The 18,591-nt window shown below is 37.4% G+C and overlaps 1 protein-coding gene across 2 annotated transcripts in view; it reads left to right on the top strand.

The window, feature by feature from the left end:
• The window catches only part of LOC139966755 (GTP-binding protein 4-like), a 35,356-nt gene that overhangs the window by 15,742 nt on the left and 1,023 nt on the right, over positions 1-18,591 (top strand). For both annotated transcript variants that reach the window (XM_071970091.1, XM_071970090.1), the window contains exons 2-13: positions 7,031-7,201; positions 7,609-7,712; positions 8,491-8,728; positions 9,759-10,001; positions 11,630-11,737; positions 12,247-12,336; positions 14,109-14,219; positions 14,731-15,027; positions 15,758-15,801; positions 16,320-16,404; positions 17,397-17,456; positions 18,259-18,390. In XM_071970091.1, coding sequence (XP_071826192.1) covers positions 7,124-7,201; positions 7,609-7,712; positions 8,491-8,728; positions 9,759-10,001; positions 11,630-11,737; positions 12,247-12,336; positions 14,109-14,219; positions 14,731-15,027; positions 15,758-15,801; positions 16,320-16,404; positions 17,397-17,456; positions 18,259-18,390 — 1,590 coding nt within the window. In that variant the 5' untranslated portion in view covers positions 7,031-7,123. The remainder of the gene's footprint in view (positions 1-7,030; positions 7,202-7,608; positions 7,713-8,490; positions 8,729-9,758; positions 10,002-11,629; positions 11,738-12,246; positions 12,337-14,108; positions 14,220-14,730; positions 15,028-15,757; positions 15,802-16,319; positions 16,405-17,396; positions 17,457-18,258; positions 18,391-18,591) is intronic.

The raw sequence follows: 18,591 nt of genomic DNA, 5'->3' as shown, positions 1-18,591 counted from the left end.
TGCAGTTTCTATTTCTCTTTTAGTAAGCTCTACTTAGCATTTTTATCCTTTGTGGATCTTTATTGGAATAAATACGAAATGTATTGTTTGATGCCAGTATTTAACGGTAAGCATTTCTTAAATCGTTGACTGAGCTTCAAAATCCATTTTCAAAAAAGTATGTTTCCATGATGGTTTTATGAAATCGACATATAGCTAGGGTAGGAAAATATTAACTTAACCACATTAACGAAAGTTGTTCTATCCAAATAAAATACATGTTTCTCGTACTGAGATCTGAAGAAAAAAAAACGGGCGGCCATTTTTCTTCTTTTCATACGGTAATACAATATAAACACAATATAAAATACAAAATTATATCACGAGGTTGTGAAGGAAAAAAGTAATTCCAAATAAAAATGTATTATTCCACAGTTGCAAAGTACAATGTAAAATACTGATCGAATATAGAAACGGCGTAGAGTAGAGCTTAATTTGAAATGGTAACATTGGAAAATATACCTAGGCTTTTAATCCATTTTTTTTATTAAGTCGGGGGTTTTGCATCCATACATTCTCTTCTCTCATAGTATTACCTTGTTTTTATCTATTCAATGTCCCGACAAAGTTTCTTTAGTAGGAAAAGTAATTGAATGATTGACAAGTGATTAACTTTCACGATCATCCCGTACACTACCACTACCATTCATTTATAAAAGGATATAACGATAATCTGCTGTCAATTGGGTTTTTTGCCTAGCGGTTTGCGGAATATGAATGAGATCGGTAACTCGTTTTCGAGTATCTAAAAAGATTATACATGACTTTGAATTGCCGCGAAACTTGATGTTATGTTTATTTCGTGTATGAATGAGATCGTTAACTCGTCTTCGATTCATCTAAAAAGATTATACATGACTTTGAAATGCCGCGAAACTTGATGTTAAGTTTATTACGTGTGTGTTTACATAGTCTCAAAAAACTTTTTAAATTGTACAAGCGATTAATCGCAAGAGTGTTTTTAGTATTCGTTTATCGCGATTTGCGAGCAGTTAGCGAGTACTCGCTAATGGGTCACAGCACTAATGGAGATATACAGTATATGGAAACATGTCTTCATTAAAGGGGCTCAAATTAAATGAATTATTTTACAGTATTTTTCCGCCGACATTTCCTCTCGAGTCACTTGTTTTATGTGGATTTTCAACATTCACAGCACACAGTATGCATGTACGCAGTACAGTGAGTACCTTTATATATGTACACGCGAAATGTACAGTAAGGGAGTCGTGCTGTAGAGTAGTATGCATTGCATGCCATCCAGGCCTGCATATGATAACTACTTTATGACAACAATTCCTGCTTTTCACAATATGACAGTCATTTTGTTGTTGTATATCAGCTATAGGTAACAGTAGATTGTTTGATTTTTTGCCGTTCACATTATACAGTAGGCCTGTCACTATATGTACCCTTCCATTGTGCAATGTAGTCATTGTGCCCTCAGGGGTCATTACTATGGACACCTAGCCATTTTGCCCCATATTCAGTAGTACATTTGTTGTGTGTGAAGAACTCATTTCAAAATCTGTTGACAATTTTCAAAAAGCTCTTTCATAATATCCAAGATATACACAACTTGAAAGTTTTGATAAATCTGGAAAACTCATTAATTATGTGCAAACTATGCATGGAGTGTTGGGCTCATTAACATTTCTTATTTTAGGCCTTAACAAGTTAGCCCCTAATTACAAGCCCACTGTATATATCATTTGAATAATGTCAAGTTCCTCTTTTCAAAGAAGGCAATGACATATTTCCAAACATTGCCTTAGGCCACAAACCTGTGTTCCATGTCCTTGTAACACAGGTTTTAAAAACAGAGGGATAACATAACAGCAAATTAGGCAGTCACTCCCTTTACATCATCAATGTACATAATTAGCTTATGTTTATTCATAAATAAAACTAGAATTAAGGGAATACAAGTTTGTAAAATGGTGCATCTTGATGATTTCTAATGCCTATTAGAGTGATTAGTGACTGACAAGTTTGTTCTTAGGTATTATGTGTTCCCGTAAAAGGATTTTGTTTTCATGGTGGAATGCATGGTTGCAAATCTTTCCGAGATATTTGAAAATTGAAATATTCATTTTAAACTTTTATCCTTGGAACAACACTGGTCATGTATGTATTATATTGGCAATAAGGCAAGGGCTTTTAAAAAAAATGTCAAAGAAGACCATGACACTGAAATAAAATGTGACTGAGCATCACTAGTCTTGTTTTACCGTGGATGTAACATTCTTGCACAAACATACACAAGCCCCAAGACTTGAGTGTAACTTAAGGAAACAAAAGTAGAATTTTGCTATATACTCTGGTTTCTTAGTTAAGCCATCCGATGTTTGGCCATTTCAACCAAATGACATGTTCCAACATTTTCAAACGGTGTCACAACTATACAAAACACTATTTCTTTGCTTGCAACTACTGTGGCACTTGTAAATTGCAATCCTAACAAAAACATTAACACAGAAGGAATTGCATATCTCACCTCAGTAGGTAACCACTCAAATATCACCAATTTGATAAGGCAATCTAATGTCCTGAAAATAATTTGTTGAAAGTATGATGATATATTCTTTCATCCCGGATTATTTATTTCTATCAGAATAACTCCCAAATGTAAGAATTGGATGCACTTCATACTTGGTATGTGGATCCTCCTCATTGAATACAACATGTACGAGAGGCTTGTTTACAGTTTACATTAAAAATGTTTTCATGAATGTGAAATTTGGCACAGCAACACTCTAAAAGCTGGTAGGCTTTCTGGTTTGATTGGCATCCCTGAAAGTTGACATCCTTACAGTATCCCAAGTACAAGATTGAGATATATGATGCAGATATTTTCTGAGATTTGGTTGCGCTACTCATGCTGTACACGGAATAATTTATCCATTATCGCATCACAAAAGGCTAACACAATACGAGCAAAGATGCATAGCAGTCTTGTACACAGCAACCATAGCACTTTTGTGAGAGACAAAATTTGTAGACTCCAAAATTGCTACACAAATTATGAGCACTTAATTGTTACACGGTATCTACTGTATTGTCACTAGAACACATTACTGTACAAGACTCTAGAACACAGCACTGTACAAGACTGTAGAACACAGTACTGTACAAGACTCTAGAACACAGTACTGTACAAGACTCTAGAACACAGTACTGTACAAGACTCTAGAACACAGTACTGTACAAGACTCTAGAACACAGTATCGTACAAGACTCTAGAGCACAGTACCGTACAAGACTCTAGAATACAGTACTGTATAAGACTCTAGAACACAGTACTGTACTGTACAAGACTCTAGAATACAGTACTGTATAAGGCTCTAGAACACAGTACTGTACTGTACAAGACTCTAGAACACAGTACTGACATACAAGACTCTAGAACACAGTACTGTACAAGACTCTAGAACACAGTACTGTACAAGACTCTAGAACACAGTACTGTATAAGACTATAGAACACAGTACTGTACAAGACTGTAGAACACAGTACTGTACAAGACTATAGAACACAGTACTGTACAAGACTCTAGAAGGCAGTACTGTACAAGACTCCAGAAGGCAGTACTATACAAGACTCTAGAACACAGTACTGTACAAGACTCTAGAACACAGTACTGAACAAGACTCCAGAAGGCAGTACTATACAAGACTCTAGAACACAGTACTGTACAAGACTCTAGAACACAGTACTGAACAAGACTCTAGAACACAGTACAGTGCAAGACTCTAGAAGGCAGTACTGTATAAGGCTCTAGAACACAGTACAGTACTGTACAAGACTCTAGAACACAGTACTGAACAAGACTCTAGAACACAGTACAGTGCAAGACTCTAGAAGGCAGTACTGTACAAGACTCTAGAACACAGTACTGTACAAGACTCTAGAACACAGTACTGAACAAGACTCCAGAAGGCAGTACTATACAAGACTCTAGAACACAGTACTGTACAAGACTCTAGAACACAGTATTGTACAAGACTGTAGAACACAGTACAGTACAAGACTCTAGAATACAGTACTGTATAAGGCTCTAGAACACAGTACAGTACTGTACAAGACTCTAGAACACAGTACTGAACAAGACTCTAGAACACAGTACAGTGCAAGACTCTAGAAGGCAGTACTGTACAAGACTCTAGAACACAGTATTGTACAAGACTGTAGAACACAGTACAGTACAAGACTCTAGAACACAGTACTGTACAAGACTCTAGAACACAGTATTGTACAAGACTGTAGAACAAAGTACTCTACAAGACTCTACAGTACTGTACTGTTGTATGTGGCATGCAGTAAGTAATACAGAACATGATGATAGAAGAACATGATGTTAGAAATTTTGTTTGATTCAAAATTTTCTTTGGCGAACTTCCAAACTATGTTGTCCAAAGTAGATTGTACAAGGTGATCAGTTTGAAAGACGTTTACAAACCAAAAAGCAGCGTGTACCCCAGATCTACAGTACTTAACTGTATGTACAGCAAAATGCACCTAAATCAGTATACATTATATAGACATTTAGTGATACATGTAGTCAAATGTAGAACTTTGTTAATCCATAAAATACATTTTACTTAAATGTTCCTTTAATTTACAGTTTTTAATGCAAGTCATTGTCTTTTCATTGAACTTTGCATTAAATCTAATAGATTTTAGAATCAAATCCAGGAGTAGGCAGGAAGTATTGATTTCTGTGAGTCGATAGTTTTCTCAGTGACATCATTAATAAAGACAGTGCTTACTACAAATCACGGCATCACATGATTTTTCTACGTAGAATGTCTGCCCGTTAAGTGGAAGACGCAGGTGCTGTTGCTCTATTTCCATATTTTTTTCATTTTTGATCTCTTTTCCTCCATTTTTTTCCCCTCAAAATATGTTTTGAGGCGCCAATACTTGTGTTATTAATCTCCAAGACTGTCTGCCTAAAACTTTTCCATTACATTTACTGCAATCAATTTGCTGTACAATTCTAAGGAATATGACTGGTCTGTCTGGTATCTGTTGAATTTATTACCCCAGGATATCATAATAAATGTTGTTTCATCTGGTCCTTACACTTAAAGCAGCTGGTAACGTTTTCATTACTAAAATTAGATTGCCATATTCTACTTTCCATCATATAAAACTCACTCGAGTAAGTTAACACACACTAGAGAAGATCAATTTTGCAATGTGGTGTTCATCATCGACCAGTATGAATGTAGTGCAGTTTAACTGGCAATTAGCTATTGCAATTATTACAGGCTATCAATTTTTTTAAAACAATTCCAGGCCTACGGTAAAATCTCACACTTTGAACCACTCGCTAACAAAATTGCCAGTGCTTATTAAACAAATATCTACTGACTAGAACCAAGTTTTCGCTGGCATTTTCCTCTTAAGTAGAACACAGACTTCACATTAGTTTATACTGTACCGGTAGTCTTTTGAGAGCAGCCTAATAATATACAGTATATGCAGATATAAGCAGCAGTACTGATATTTATCTTAAATATATATGGAAGTTATATGGATTCATTGGCTGCCGACTTACGGTAGTACGACATGTTCAAGTTCATCATCGACCAGTATGAATGTAGTGCAGTTTAACTGGCAATTAGCTATTGCAATTATTACAGGCTATCAATTTTTTTACACAATTCCCAGGCCTATGGTAGAATCTCACACTTTCAACCACTTGCTTACAAATATGCCAGTGCTTATTAAAAAAATATCAACCGGCTAAAACCAAGTTCTAGCTGGCATTTTCCTCTTAAGTAGAACACAGACCACACATTAATTTATGCTGTTCCGATAGGCTTTGAGAGCAGCCTAATAATATATATGCAGATGTAAGCAGCAGTACTAATATTTATGTTAAATATATATGGAAATTATATGGATTCATTGGCTGCCGACTTACGGTAGTATGGCATGTTCAAGTTCTTTATATCTACTGGCAGAAAATTACCAGTGCAATTTTTTATTCTCTCCTGGTAAATGACATTTAAGCAGTAAATAGCCCAAATTTTAAGGCATGCAATTCTTGTCTGGAAATCAGAGTAAGTGCAGTGTTGATGATACATTATTTTCATCTGCTTATGGAAGTATATATATATATGTAGTAAGGTCCCATGGCGGTGTCTCATTTGGGCTTACGACCTCCAGGACCGACCAGTTGTTTCGCTCAGTGGATGTTTTCAAATTGTGATACATAATCTGCCCTGTCAGTTTTTAACTTGTGCCATTCTAAACATACGGTACAGTAATTTAACTTTAGTGATACTGTAAATTATGCATACAGTGTACTGAAGAAAACCAAGGCTGTGTTTATTAATACTTGTATTTGTAGCAAGTTGTTAATTTGGTAGATAACATTGTACTACTTGATACCAGATACAATATTTCCTACAGTAAATTGCATATTTTGGTATCATCAGTTGATGGATATTATTTCTTTGAAAGTTTCATAAAAATATCTTGCTAAATTAGGAAAAGAGACCTATCAATATTTTAGAGGCTTGTTCTGAACCGAAACGTAGCAACAATAGTATTTAAACTGTTATCTATGTTTATGCTTTAGACTTAGGTCACAATTCATACAAGTTCCCACCAACCAGGAATATGATAAATGATGATGGTCGTAACATGTGCTCATATGGCTATCCCTTGTCGGATTGTACTTATTCAGCTACAGTTTCCGTGGTCAGTGCTGAGATTACAGTAGGACTGGGTCAAATTGTGTGAAATTTGTCAATATTTCTTGTGGAAAGTGCACCATACCTTCATAAGGTCTGTACCGTAGCATCTGTTTCGATATAACAAACTACCAATTTACAGTTTGTGTTACTGCACTCACGAAAAATGGGAAAAGTTATATTGCAAGCACTATGGGCTACAATTATCTATTTATTGTGTAGTGTACAAGTAGCAGTACTGACTTATCAAGATTAATAATGTACTGTTAATCGTTTCTTTCCAGGATTTTGTGGATGTCATCCTTTCAAAGACGCAACGTAAGACACCAACTGTGGTCCATAGGCATTATAAGATCACTCGAATTCGACAGTTCTACATGAGGAAAGTCAAGTTCACCCAACAGAATTACCATGACAAACTCACACAGATTCTCAATGATTTCCCAAAGCTTGATGTAAGTATATTGATAATATCTCCTATCTGTTTCTTGGTATATTGTTCCATTCCCTTCAGAACTCAACAGCGCATTTTCTAGCTTCCATTCCGGTTCCTTTTACGTTCCTCGTGAGTGTCGTCTACTTTAGCGAGAACCCTGCTTTCATAGATATCTTCACTTTACTTCATTAGGAGCACAGTATTTTAGCACCTATTTAAATATTGCCATGTTCGTGACATGTGAGATTACTAGCCATTGGCCAATCCTGAACAGTGTACAGTACTTTTCAATAATATCAGATTTTTAAATTTAAATATAAGTCTTCAATTACTAAAGGTTTTTTTTATGAACTGTTAATAATTATGTTAATAGTCCATTCGTTGAGATCCCCGTATCTTTAATGACCTCCTTCTTTCCCATCCCAGGACATCCATCCGTTCTACGCCGACCTGATGAACGTCCTCTATGATAAAGATCATTACAAGCTAGCGTTGGGCCAGTTGAACATGGCAAGACACCTGATTGACAAGTAAGATTACATAATGTGTGTATGCACCCCTGCTAGACGGCTGTTAGTCGATCTGCCTTTCCTTTGGCTTTTTGAATGAGTTAGCGGAAGAAACTGGCTTGATTGGAAAATGTGATAAGACAGCTTTCCTTTATTGGAAAATGTGCCCGTAATGATTAATACAAGGATTGCATGGAAAGATGTTATTTTGGAATTGGGAGAGAGCAGTTGTTTTTGCCTTCTTTTTTTAAAGGTTTATAAGATGTTATTAGCTCATGCTTGTGTCAAAACTGTTATTTGATTTGTCGCAGGAAGCTGATTGGAACTTGCAATTAACATTTTAAAAATTTTTAAATATTTTTTCAAAAACATTTTGGATTGAGGGGGAGCAGAAAATTGAGTTACTTAAGCTTGAAGTGAACTGTCCTACATTGACATATCATTGATAGATAACAAGGACATGCTAATTTAGCAATAATTATTGCTTTCAGATGTGTGAATCTTTTTGTATATTTTGCAAAAGGTTTCACACGATTTTCTGCAACGTTTTATATAGCACATAAAAGGTCATATGCCAAAAACGGGTAACAAAATGAAGCCACAAGTATGCTAAATTTATAGTGATAGTTTATTATTGCAAGACTGATACCTTTTTCCACTTTTATGACATGTCTTTACTTTAAGCTCACTGCAATCTTGCAAAGAGCATGATGTTATCTTTTTACTCTTGCAATAGGAAAGTAAACTTTTTGAAGAAGGCACCATCAACACAAAAGTAAATCATTTTTTTCCTCCACAGCATCGCTCGGGACTATACACGTCTTCTCAAGTATGGAGATTCACTGTACCGATGCAAGCAACTGAAGAGAGCGGCCTTGGGGAGGATGTGCACCATCACGAAACGACAAGGTCAAAGTCTGGAATACTTGGAGCAAGTTCGCCAGCATTTATCAAGACTGCCCTCTATCGACCCAAACACTCGCACCCTTCTCGTCTGTGGTTTCCCAAACGTGGGGAAGTCCAGTTTCTTGAACAAGGTCAGTATGTTGGGTTGCAGGGTTTTGTTGATATAAAAAACAACAAGAATATTAAGAAGAAAAAAATGGTCAAGACCTGGCCACTCTGGAGATTTAGAACCCTTTGCAACAACCTTCAAACTCCAGCTGTGAGATAACAACAAAAGACTACAATACTAGTTGTAGTAGAATCTTTGAAAGATACACAAAGAATGAACATTGTTTAACTGAAGCAACTGGAAGTGTCTTACATTCTTGACTGTAAATTGGTAAGGTGTACAAACTGCGTTGTTCATGCCACCCCATTGTGTATAAAAGTGCGCATTTTTGTACCCTTTTTGGAGGTGATACACACAGGACAAAGTAGCATGGTAATTTGCACTCACTGGTGAGGTGAAATGAATATGATAAATGTAACAGAAACAGTCTTGCAGGTTCACAGAACAATTGGGACACAGAAACTGTTTTATTGATTCACATTGTGATGTGGACGCAGCAACTGTCTCTCAGAGTCACAATGTAATGGGGGACACATAAGCTGTGTTCTGATTCATAGTGTAATAGGGACACAATATCTATGTCATAATGAGGACACAGGCTATGTCTAACTGGTTCATAGTGTAATTAAGACATGAGGTCTCAGACAATGTCTTGCTGACTTACAATTGGATGGGGTGTCAGACAGTGTCTTACTTACTGACTACAATCTAATGGGGACATAGAAAATGTCCTACTGACTCACAATCGGATGGGGACAGACAGTGTCCTACTGACTCACAATCTGATGGGGTGTCTTACTTACTGACTACAATCTAATGGGGACAGAGAAAATGTCACAATGTTAACCCAATATTTAGAAACTTGTTAGCTTTGCTGGATTAGCAGATGATTCTTGAGGAACATAGTCTATCACACATGTGAGTCTTGAATGCAAAGCTATACTTGAATATTAATCCATCTGAGAGGACTGGACTCAGCTCAGAGGCTCAAGTCAGCCAAGTTACTAAGTTTCAGGAATAAATTTGATCTGTTTTTTATTTGCCATCTCCAGGTTACCCGAGCAGATGTAGAGGTGGAACCATACGCCTTCACCACCAAATCGCTGTTTGTCGGCCACATGGACTACAGGTACCTCCGCTGGCAGGTGGTAGATACACCGGGCATCCTGGATCATCCTCTTGAAGAGCGGAACACCATCGAGATGCAGGCCATCACCGCCCTGGCCCATCTCAGAGCAGCGGTGCTCTACATTCTCGACATATCCGAACAGTGTGGACACACCATCCCCGAGCAGGTAAGGAACTCTCAGCAATGTATGACAGTTGGAAATCTGACTCTGTGACCTAGCCAGGTCAATAATCTTGCATGTCATTAGATTTGAATGCATGCACACGTAACATAAGTTCCAACATTTTCTCTTGAAAAATTTGTAACCTGAAAAATAATTGTAGCTTACCCTCAAATTTCCTTTGCTCGAAAAGAAATAAACAATGCAGTCATGAAGCATTTTTGTTCTTTATGATCTCTTCCTTTAAACATAGACAATTGATTAAAAAGGGTTTCAACAGAAAGTGATGTGAAGTGAAGAGGGGTTTTTTTGCTAAAAAAATTCCTTTTACTATTGTGCCATTTCGTCATCCAAGATGGCCATTCACATTTACCATTAACTTTGTATTCCAAACTTGGTTAAAGCGCCGCCAATCTAGGATTAAAATAAATTTGCAGAAACCGTTTTCTGGCCATCACACAGAAAACAGAACTTAATGATATTCAACTATACAGTTGTTCCAGAAATTATACGTTAGCAAGTTTAGGCAACATAAAGTTGTCGAAACTAATAGCATTGCTAGTGGTATGGCATTGATGGTGGGGAGAAGGGGGGCATCTGGTTGTTAGGGTGGGGAGGTAAAGTACATTGTTGGGGTTGAGGACACATCAGGTTGTAGGGGATGTGGGACTTGATGGAACCTTATTTTGGTATCTCACTTCTTCCTCCAAGGTAAGAATGTCAATCATCCCCCTTGGAAAGTTGAACTCTTCTCATCTTTAACATACTTTTTGGCACCCCCCCCCTCTCCCGACTCCAAAGGTCAAAACTTTATGATTTATCTCACAGAAAACGATAGTTTTACAGAATTTCACCAGGTTACGTATATTCAACATAACTAATATTGCCCCAGTATGTCTTGTCATCTGTGACACACTTTCCGATCTATGTCAGTTAAAAATATCTCTTTTAAATCTCTTACGATTTACTTTGTGTAACTTATAGATGCTCAGGGAATTCTTAAGGCAGCACAGAGCTTTTGGAACATTTCCATGCAATTTCTATTCACAACTACCCAGATCTGTTATGTTCTTTGTTCAGAGTTCTTTGAAGGCATCTCCAGACTCACAAGGAAAAAAAAAAAAAAGGTTGTTTCTACCGACGACGCAAAGGATGGAGAATGAACAGAATATTCCTTCCAAAACATTTGTCACCAACAGGTCTTGACAGACATTTGTATGAGCAGTCTGAGTTTATGATATCAGATGCCAGAAGCATTTAATCTGATAGGCCTATAGACTGGATGTGATTGGCAATTTGTTGCTACACACTAACAATCACACGTCACGTTACCCTGCTTCTAACGGAATAATGGCCGATGTGTGCCGTCCTGATCTAAAATCAATCGGTACTGCAGGCGTAATAGTCAAAACGGTTATAGCAGTTGTTTATATAACAAATGTCCCTATTTTTTCTTTTATTTATCTTTGAGATGAACTTTAAAGCTGAATTTTGACAGCTTGTTTATCTTCATTTTATGTTTAAAGGAAAGGAGACCTTTATTCCGCCATCGACATAGAAAGAGGTGTCAGTTTTATCTTCTTTTTTTTCCGCCAGCAATTAAAAGTTTTCTCTCTGTGCTCTTCACATTGTAGATACAGCTGTTTAAGAGCATCCAGCCTCTGTTCTCCAACAAACCACTGCTGATAGCAGCCAACAAGATTGACATCATTGGGATCGATGAACTCAGTGATGAATACAAGGTATATCACCTAAAAATACATATGGCAGCATGAAAACTGTTATGAAGTCTTTTCTTGTAATTATTGTGATTTTTTAAACAATTCGCGATATGGTTACTCGAGGTCGTTGGCATGGGGGACAAATGTCGTGTTTTGATTTTGGTTTGTGTTTTGGTGTGTTAGTTTGTTTGTTATGTTTTGTTTTCTTCATCTTTAATTTCATTCTCTATGTAAAAATAATTTTTAGGAGAAGTCCCATTTATTCTCGCCAACGCTGTTTCCATTTTCTGTTGTATGACTACTATTAACGTTCTCTCGTCAACAAAAGCAATACTTCACCGTAGATGTGAAGTGAGTTTTGCAGCAATAGCGGCAAAAGAAAAAGGTTATCGCTGATGCCTTCCCCCTCAAGTACTCTACTCCCCCCCCCCTTTCAGTTCTCGTCCTCTCCTTCATATTGTCAGTCCCCTGGTGTGGGTTTTGAGAATGCCCTGTGTGATGATTTTGAATGGCATCGTTTTTTTTCTTAGGAAATATTGAAAAAGTTGGAAGAGGAGGACATTCCAATTATCCCCATCAGCACAGTATCTGAGGAGGGTCTTGTCAAACTCAAAATGGAGGTAAAATACCACCACGTACCTTTCTTTTCTTTTCTTTTACTTCTTATTGAGATATATCAAGTATGTAATAAAATGACAGGTTTAACCTTTTAGTCAAGTCAGATTACAATGTTTGTTAATTATCTAGTAATAAAGCATTCCATTTTCCTATTGCACATTTGCATTGTAAACTCGCTATATACAGTGGTATGTTCTCCTATTTTGTGAAATATAGGAGTTAATAATTCAAAGAAGTCACAAATCTAGCCCGGGAAAAAAATAATATATGGGGTATCGTATCACAAAATGCTATGCTACTTTCCAAAAGTGAAATTTCGCAAATGTGACACACCCATGTGCAGTAGGAATTGTTAATTGGCTCATCCTTGTAGCAAGGCCCCTCGGTTTTGTGTTATACCGAATCACTGGTTAGATACCATTTAAAAAAAACCCGTTTTTTTCTTAACTTTTTCATGTCTGATTTTATTGCATATGTCGTGGCTTCCCTCTTATCAGTTAATTCTTGTCAAATCTTTCCTGTCTTCGAAGACAAATGTAAACGAAGAAATAGGGCAAGAACAGAGTTAAGAAACCTGCTGTGGCTAGAATGAAATGGACAACCAGTTTATTAAGGCTTCATCGCAATATTTTACTTTAAGTGAAAAAATATTTGGGAAGACTGCAATCACCAAAGGATTGATTGTAATTCTCTTAAAGCTGGTTTGTGCACCTTGTGCCTGATTTGGACAATGAATGGACTATAAATGAACATAGTCATTTTATAAATTGGTCAATGATATGATAAATACATTTTGTTTGGGAATGTGGATCTACCTTGCAGTAAAATTTAAGATTCATCAGTATTGGCTCTAAATTGTAGCGTGCTAAAAAAAAATCTTTTCCAGCTGGTTCTGTACCTCCAAACTTACTTCCAGACGTTTTGGAGCCCTAAATCAGACAATTGAATATTTCAGTGAAGCTAAATACTTTGAAAGTAGTAGTAGTAAAAATGCTCCTTGAAGTTGGAGGGTGTGTGTGACCATTGTTTGATTTTCTAGCATATTTGAGGCCAATACTTAGTATATGGAATTTGGCAACTTATCCTCGTTGTCTTTCGGGTCTGTACATCCTCAGTATATTCTGAAGCAGCAAAGAATGTTAAAAAGAGATATTCCTCTCATTGTCTGTGCACCTTGGCTTTAGATGACGCTTCGTTAGAATGGTTAACTGCATGACGACACATTCTTAAAGGGCACCGTAACATCTCACTTAAATAACCAACATGGTTTGGTTCCATTCCTTTGTATAGAGATTATTGTGATGAATGGCTAATCAAGTTTGTCAACTTAATATGTCCCTTTAACTTCAAAAGAGGGAGGGGGGGGGGGGACTGACCAGTGTTTAATGGAACAAAAAATCGAAACTGAAGGTGTCATGTTTCATTTGAGATTTTGTCAGAGATGGTTTGATGCACTTCACTTACTGACCTTGATGGGAGAACTATTTTACCCTTACTGAGGCAGCTGTGAGAGTTGTTACCTTGGTCCAGAAATGTCAAATAGCAAATAAGAATGCTTGTTTTTGGAATGTTTAACCAGTGGACTCTATCGATAGCATTGCATCCAGGAAGACTTGTTTTCTCCCTCTTGTAACTGAGGCACATTCGAGGGAAAAGCAATCGTGTACCGGAGATTTCCATCCTCTTTTGGTCTCTTATTTCTACATTAATCTGATCTCTCATCAACTCACGTAACATGGTCATCTTTGAATTTGCTCTTCTCTCATGTGAACAGGCATGTGACAGACTGCTTGCTCAGAGGGTCGGCATCAAGATGAAAAGTTCCAAAGTCAATGATGTCATTAACCGACTCCACATTGCGCAACCTTCGGAGAGAGATGCAAAGGTAATTGGCTTGGTGTTTTTTATAGTTATTTCTATGAATCTTTGTCATTAAAGGAGGAGCATTGGTTGAAAGGAATGCAAGAATGACTGACAAACTCTGCGAGGGATGACAGTAAATTCTGGGATCTTTTAGTGCCAAACACTTATTTCTCATTATTATTGGTATCCACAATGCTGATTCTTGTGTTAATGTTGACGATGGAAAGGAGGGGTAGGGTAGGGAACCAAGGTATGCATAGAGCAATATGAAGTATGCAGATTACATCAAAGTACGGTCAGATTTTAACTCTCCTTCCCTCTGTTGAGGGATGCCACTTACACACCTCTAGTATACAAGGAGGCTCACAGAGGATTTTCATTTGGTTTCACAAATGTTCTGTATTCATTGATTGTTTGGTTTTTCCCGACTCTTCTTTAAAATAATTGGACCATTTGATATTGGAAATGAAACAAGAGCACTGACTTTAAGCAGACCATTTAAAGTTTACGACATATTTACACTTTCTTGAAAGGCGAGACCGGCATTTATACCGGAGGCAGTAAAGATGAAGAAGGCTGCGATGGAGGAGGAGAAAGCAGAGAAGAGATTGCTCCGTCACAAGGAGGAGGAGGAAGGAGATGACTACATCCTTGATCTCCAGCACGAGTGGCAGGTTCCCGAGGAGTACAAGACGGACATCATACCGGAGATCTGGATGGGGCACAACATCGCCGACTTTGTCGATCCAGAAATCGAGGCCAAACTCTTAGAGCTGGAGGATGAAGAGAAGCTGAGAGAGGAAGCTGGTTTCTATGATGAGGATATGTCAGTAAGTCAATATTAACTTGATTTATTCCATTACTCTTGAGTAAAACAAAGTCAACACCCAGGTAGAAGCCGAATAAATTGTTAGTATTGCCTCAAAATTTTAGTCCACCAAACAATTTTCCTGTGGTTAGTCACAGGTACGGAGGTGGATTAGATTGAAAGGTAAACATGTCTCAGTGGGAGGAAATTCTTTGAGAGTGTTGTTCAAATGCGGGTTTTGGTTTTCTCACGAGTGACCACGTGTGAAGGTGAGGTCGTTTGGTGGGATGGGGAAGAATGTTAGTCATTCCATGAAATCTGAGGTTTCTTCTAGTTGCAGTTCTGGTTCTTGTTTCTTTGGGGGCGGGGGGGGGGGAGGGAGTGGTTGGCCCAAGTGAAGATCTAAAGGTAAATAATCCTATGAAGACGAGTTTATGGAATAAAAACTGGAATATTGTTTTTGACAAAAAAACAATGAAGTCTGTGAAGAAAACTTTTGGCAATCAAAAATGGGAAAAATGAGCATAGGAAAATGTATTCACATGCATCCAATGAAATGCTAACAGCAACCAGGCCTCAACAATTCAGCCAGTTGTTGAAGCCAGTGCAACTAGGCACCTTGTTTTAGAGCATATTGTACATGTTTGTTTACTAGTGAATCATTAGTATAAGCATGAAAGAGTCATAGTGTAAAAGGTTTTGATGTCAGTTTTTATGCATCTTATTCATCTTTTTCTCATTTTACTTTGTAGTCTGACGATGAGGAAATGAGGGAGATTCGATCCTTGGCACGACAGTAAGTTATTGACATTTGAATATCCGATAGTAATGTGTTACCTTGGTTACATTCCCCACACCTTGTTTTTCCTCATTCTGAGGGCAATCACTTGTGACATTTCAAGTTTTTTTTAGAAATCTTGTAACAAGGTCTTCTCACACTACTTTTACAGCAGTTAACCCACTGGTCATTGGTAACTTGTCACACACCCAAGTGTGCACAATTCAAACAGTCACTCCCAAGACACTACACTGCCCCACGGGAATGTGTCCTCCAAAATCGTGCAGCCACAAACTGGCGCACTCAAATCTATTTACGAGTTACCTCGCAGGTCCCCATGTATTCACCTCGGTAAGGAGAGGCGATGAAGATAAAGTGCCTTGCCCAAATGCACAACACAGTCGTCTGGCCAGGACTCTAACCTTCAATCCTTTTGATTGCCAAGTCCATTGCCCTAGCTATTTGACCACGACGCCCTACAAGTTTTGATAAAAGCAATTCAACATTTTTGCCTATTTTTCTCTTCCATTGACCAGAATTCGTGACAAGAAGTCTCTGATAGTCTCTGCCAGAAAAGACCGTAACATGAAGACACCTCAGGTTCCAAGGAAAGCCAAAGCTGTAAGTAGTTTTGCTAAATATGTTGGTCCATTAGCCCATGCCTAGCTCATACCATGTCCGTGCAGGTAGTTGTCTCATAACACCAATTGGATGTTTATGTTTTGAGTCCATTTTGGTTTGTTTGGGGAACAAACATTCCTACATGATGGGTTACATTGTATTAGCATACTTCCACATCTTTTGAAATTTGATTGCATAGAGACATCTAGTCACTGCAATTGTGGGTAGCTACATCTTGGCAAAATCACAAATATACTTCTCCTTGACATTTATCTGTTTACCATAGACTTTATAACCAGAGACCTTTTCCTGAGGTAACTAGGTAAACAATATGTAGGTAAATAAAACGACAAGCCATTTCCTGAGGTAACTAGGTAAACAATATGTAGGTAAATAAAACCAGAAACCTTTTCCTGAGGTAACTAGGTAAACAAAATGTAGGTAAATAAAACCAGAAACCTTTTCCTGAGGTAACTAGGTAAACAAAATGTAGGTAAATGATTACAATGATCACTTCAAGACTGTTTACCAACATGTGAAAAAATGAAATATGTGTCACTATCTTAAATATTTAAGGAAAATTTTACGTTCACAATATTAGCTATATACTACCAAGAACATCTCCAAAAGGCTCGATTGCAAGTGAGTTGATAAAGAAATGAACATAATTCTGAGAGGATATGGTGAGGAAGAATGATTTGAATTAAATCTACCAAATCAGTGAAGTCAGCATTTGGAAACTGTAGTACAATCAAAACAACATGAACAAGGGAGCACAGTGACATCACTCTGAGGATATCAAGTTATAACCGCTTGGTACTTAAAATACTCAGCTGTATGTTTGGTGTGGAAACGGTTACAGCACCGTCATATATCAAAATCACTCTTCATATTTGTGAATTAATCATAGAACAGGTTTTTGGTATATTAGAAATAGTACCTTTTATTTCCTTGTTCATATTTTATTCATTCACCTTCTCTCCTTCACGCAGGTGTCTCGTAAAGACTTCGAGGACACAATGAAGAGTCTTGGCATTGAACCTACAGAACAGGTGAGTAACCTCGACCGATCAGGATATTGTTTGGAACTATATATGATGTGGTGGTGTTCACCCTAGTTGGTTCAGAAAATGTACAGCCAGTTTTTGACACATGTATTATTGAATCGAGTGTTCAATATTTGCTATCATCAAGTTAGAACCTGTATTGTGAAAACCTTTTGGTTAGATTCTTATAACCTCAGCCTGACGAGTAACTTTGATATTAACTATGATCACATTAAGTTTGGTTATATAGCAAAGCTAAACATCCCATCAACTTATATCTTTTACATGCAAAGTCTTCGGTTGCAAATTAAATGATTAGCTGCCAGATGCTATTGTATTTACTACAAACTCAAACATTATTTACAGGTAGAATATTACATACTTAACAAAGCATGCCCTAGCACACTCTTAAATGACATGTTCAATAATTGAATTTATCAATTAGGAGAGTTTTATTTATTTATTTTTGGATATGCAAATTTCTTTTCCATTCTGTTTGTTTCTCTATATTGTCTATGAGATGAAGTGTTATATTGTTATGTCGTAAATGTAATCGTTTATAAAATTTGAAGCCAGTCAGAATTAAAAATTTTGCAAGCGATTGTTCATTTGAAACTAAAGATATCAATAAATGGAGTTCAAAAAAGAAAGAATTTTGAACCTGTATAGGTACACACGGTTGGCTTTCCTTCCTGTTCACATCTTAGATCACTTTTAAAGACCACAACTCAGGCAACCAGTAGAGCTCTCAGACAAGTGTGGTATGTGTGTGTTGTGTATACTTTGATATTGTTTGTGCTCTATTCAGGGTCATTACACTCAGAAGAGGGGTAGGAGTCGTACACCTGTGGCAAGGAAGAGGCAGAGGATGGATGAATCTGGCCGTGCTACCAGCAGCTCGAGGACACCAAGAGATGAATCTGGCATTAGAGATCCGAAGGTAAGCCTCCTTGTCCCCAATGAGTTCATCTTTGTCCCCAATGTGCTGTTTGTCCCCAATGTGCTCATCTTTGTCCCCCAATGTTCTCATCTTTGTCCCCCAATGTGCTCATCTTTGTCCCCCAATGTGCTCATCTTTGTCCCCAATATGCTCATCTTTGTCCCCAATGTGCTCATCTTTTTCCCGATGTGCTGTTTAATA

This window comes from Apostichopus japonicus, chromosome 4 (genome assembly GCF_037975245.1).
Source record: "Apostichopus japonicus isolate 1M-3 chromosome 4, ASM3797524v1, whole genome shotgun sequence".
NCBI lineage: Eukaryota > Metazoa > Echinodermata > Holothuroidea > Aspidochirotida > Stichopodidae > Apostichopus > Apostichopus japonicus.
The sequence above is the reverse complement of the archived record's forward strand: the minus strand, read 5'-3'. Positions and strand labels throughout refer to the sequence as shown.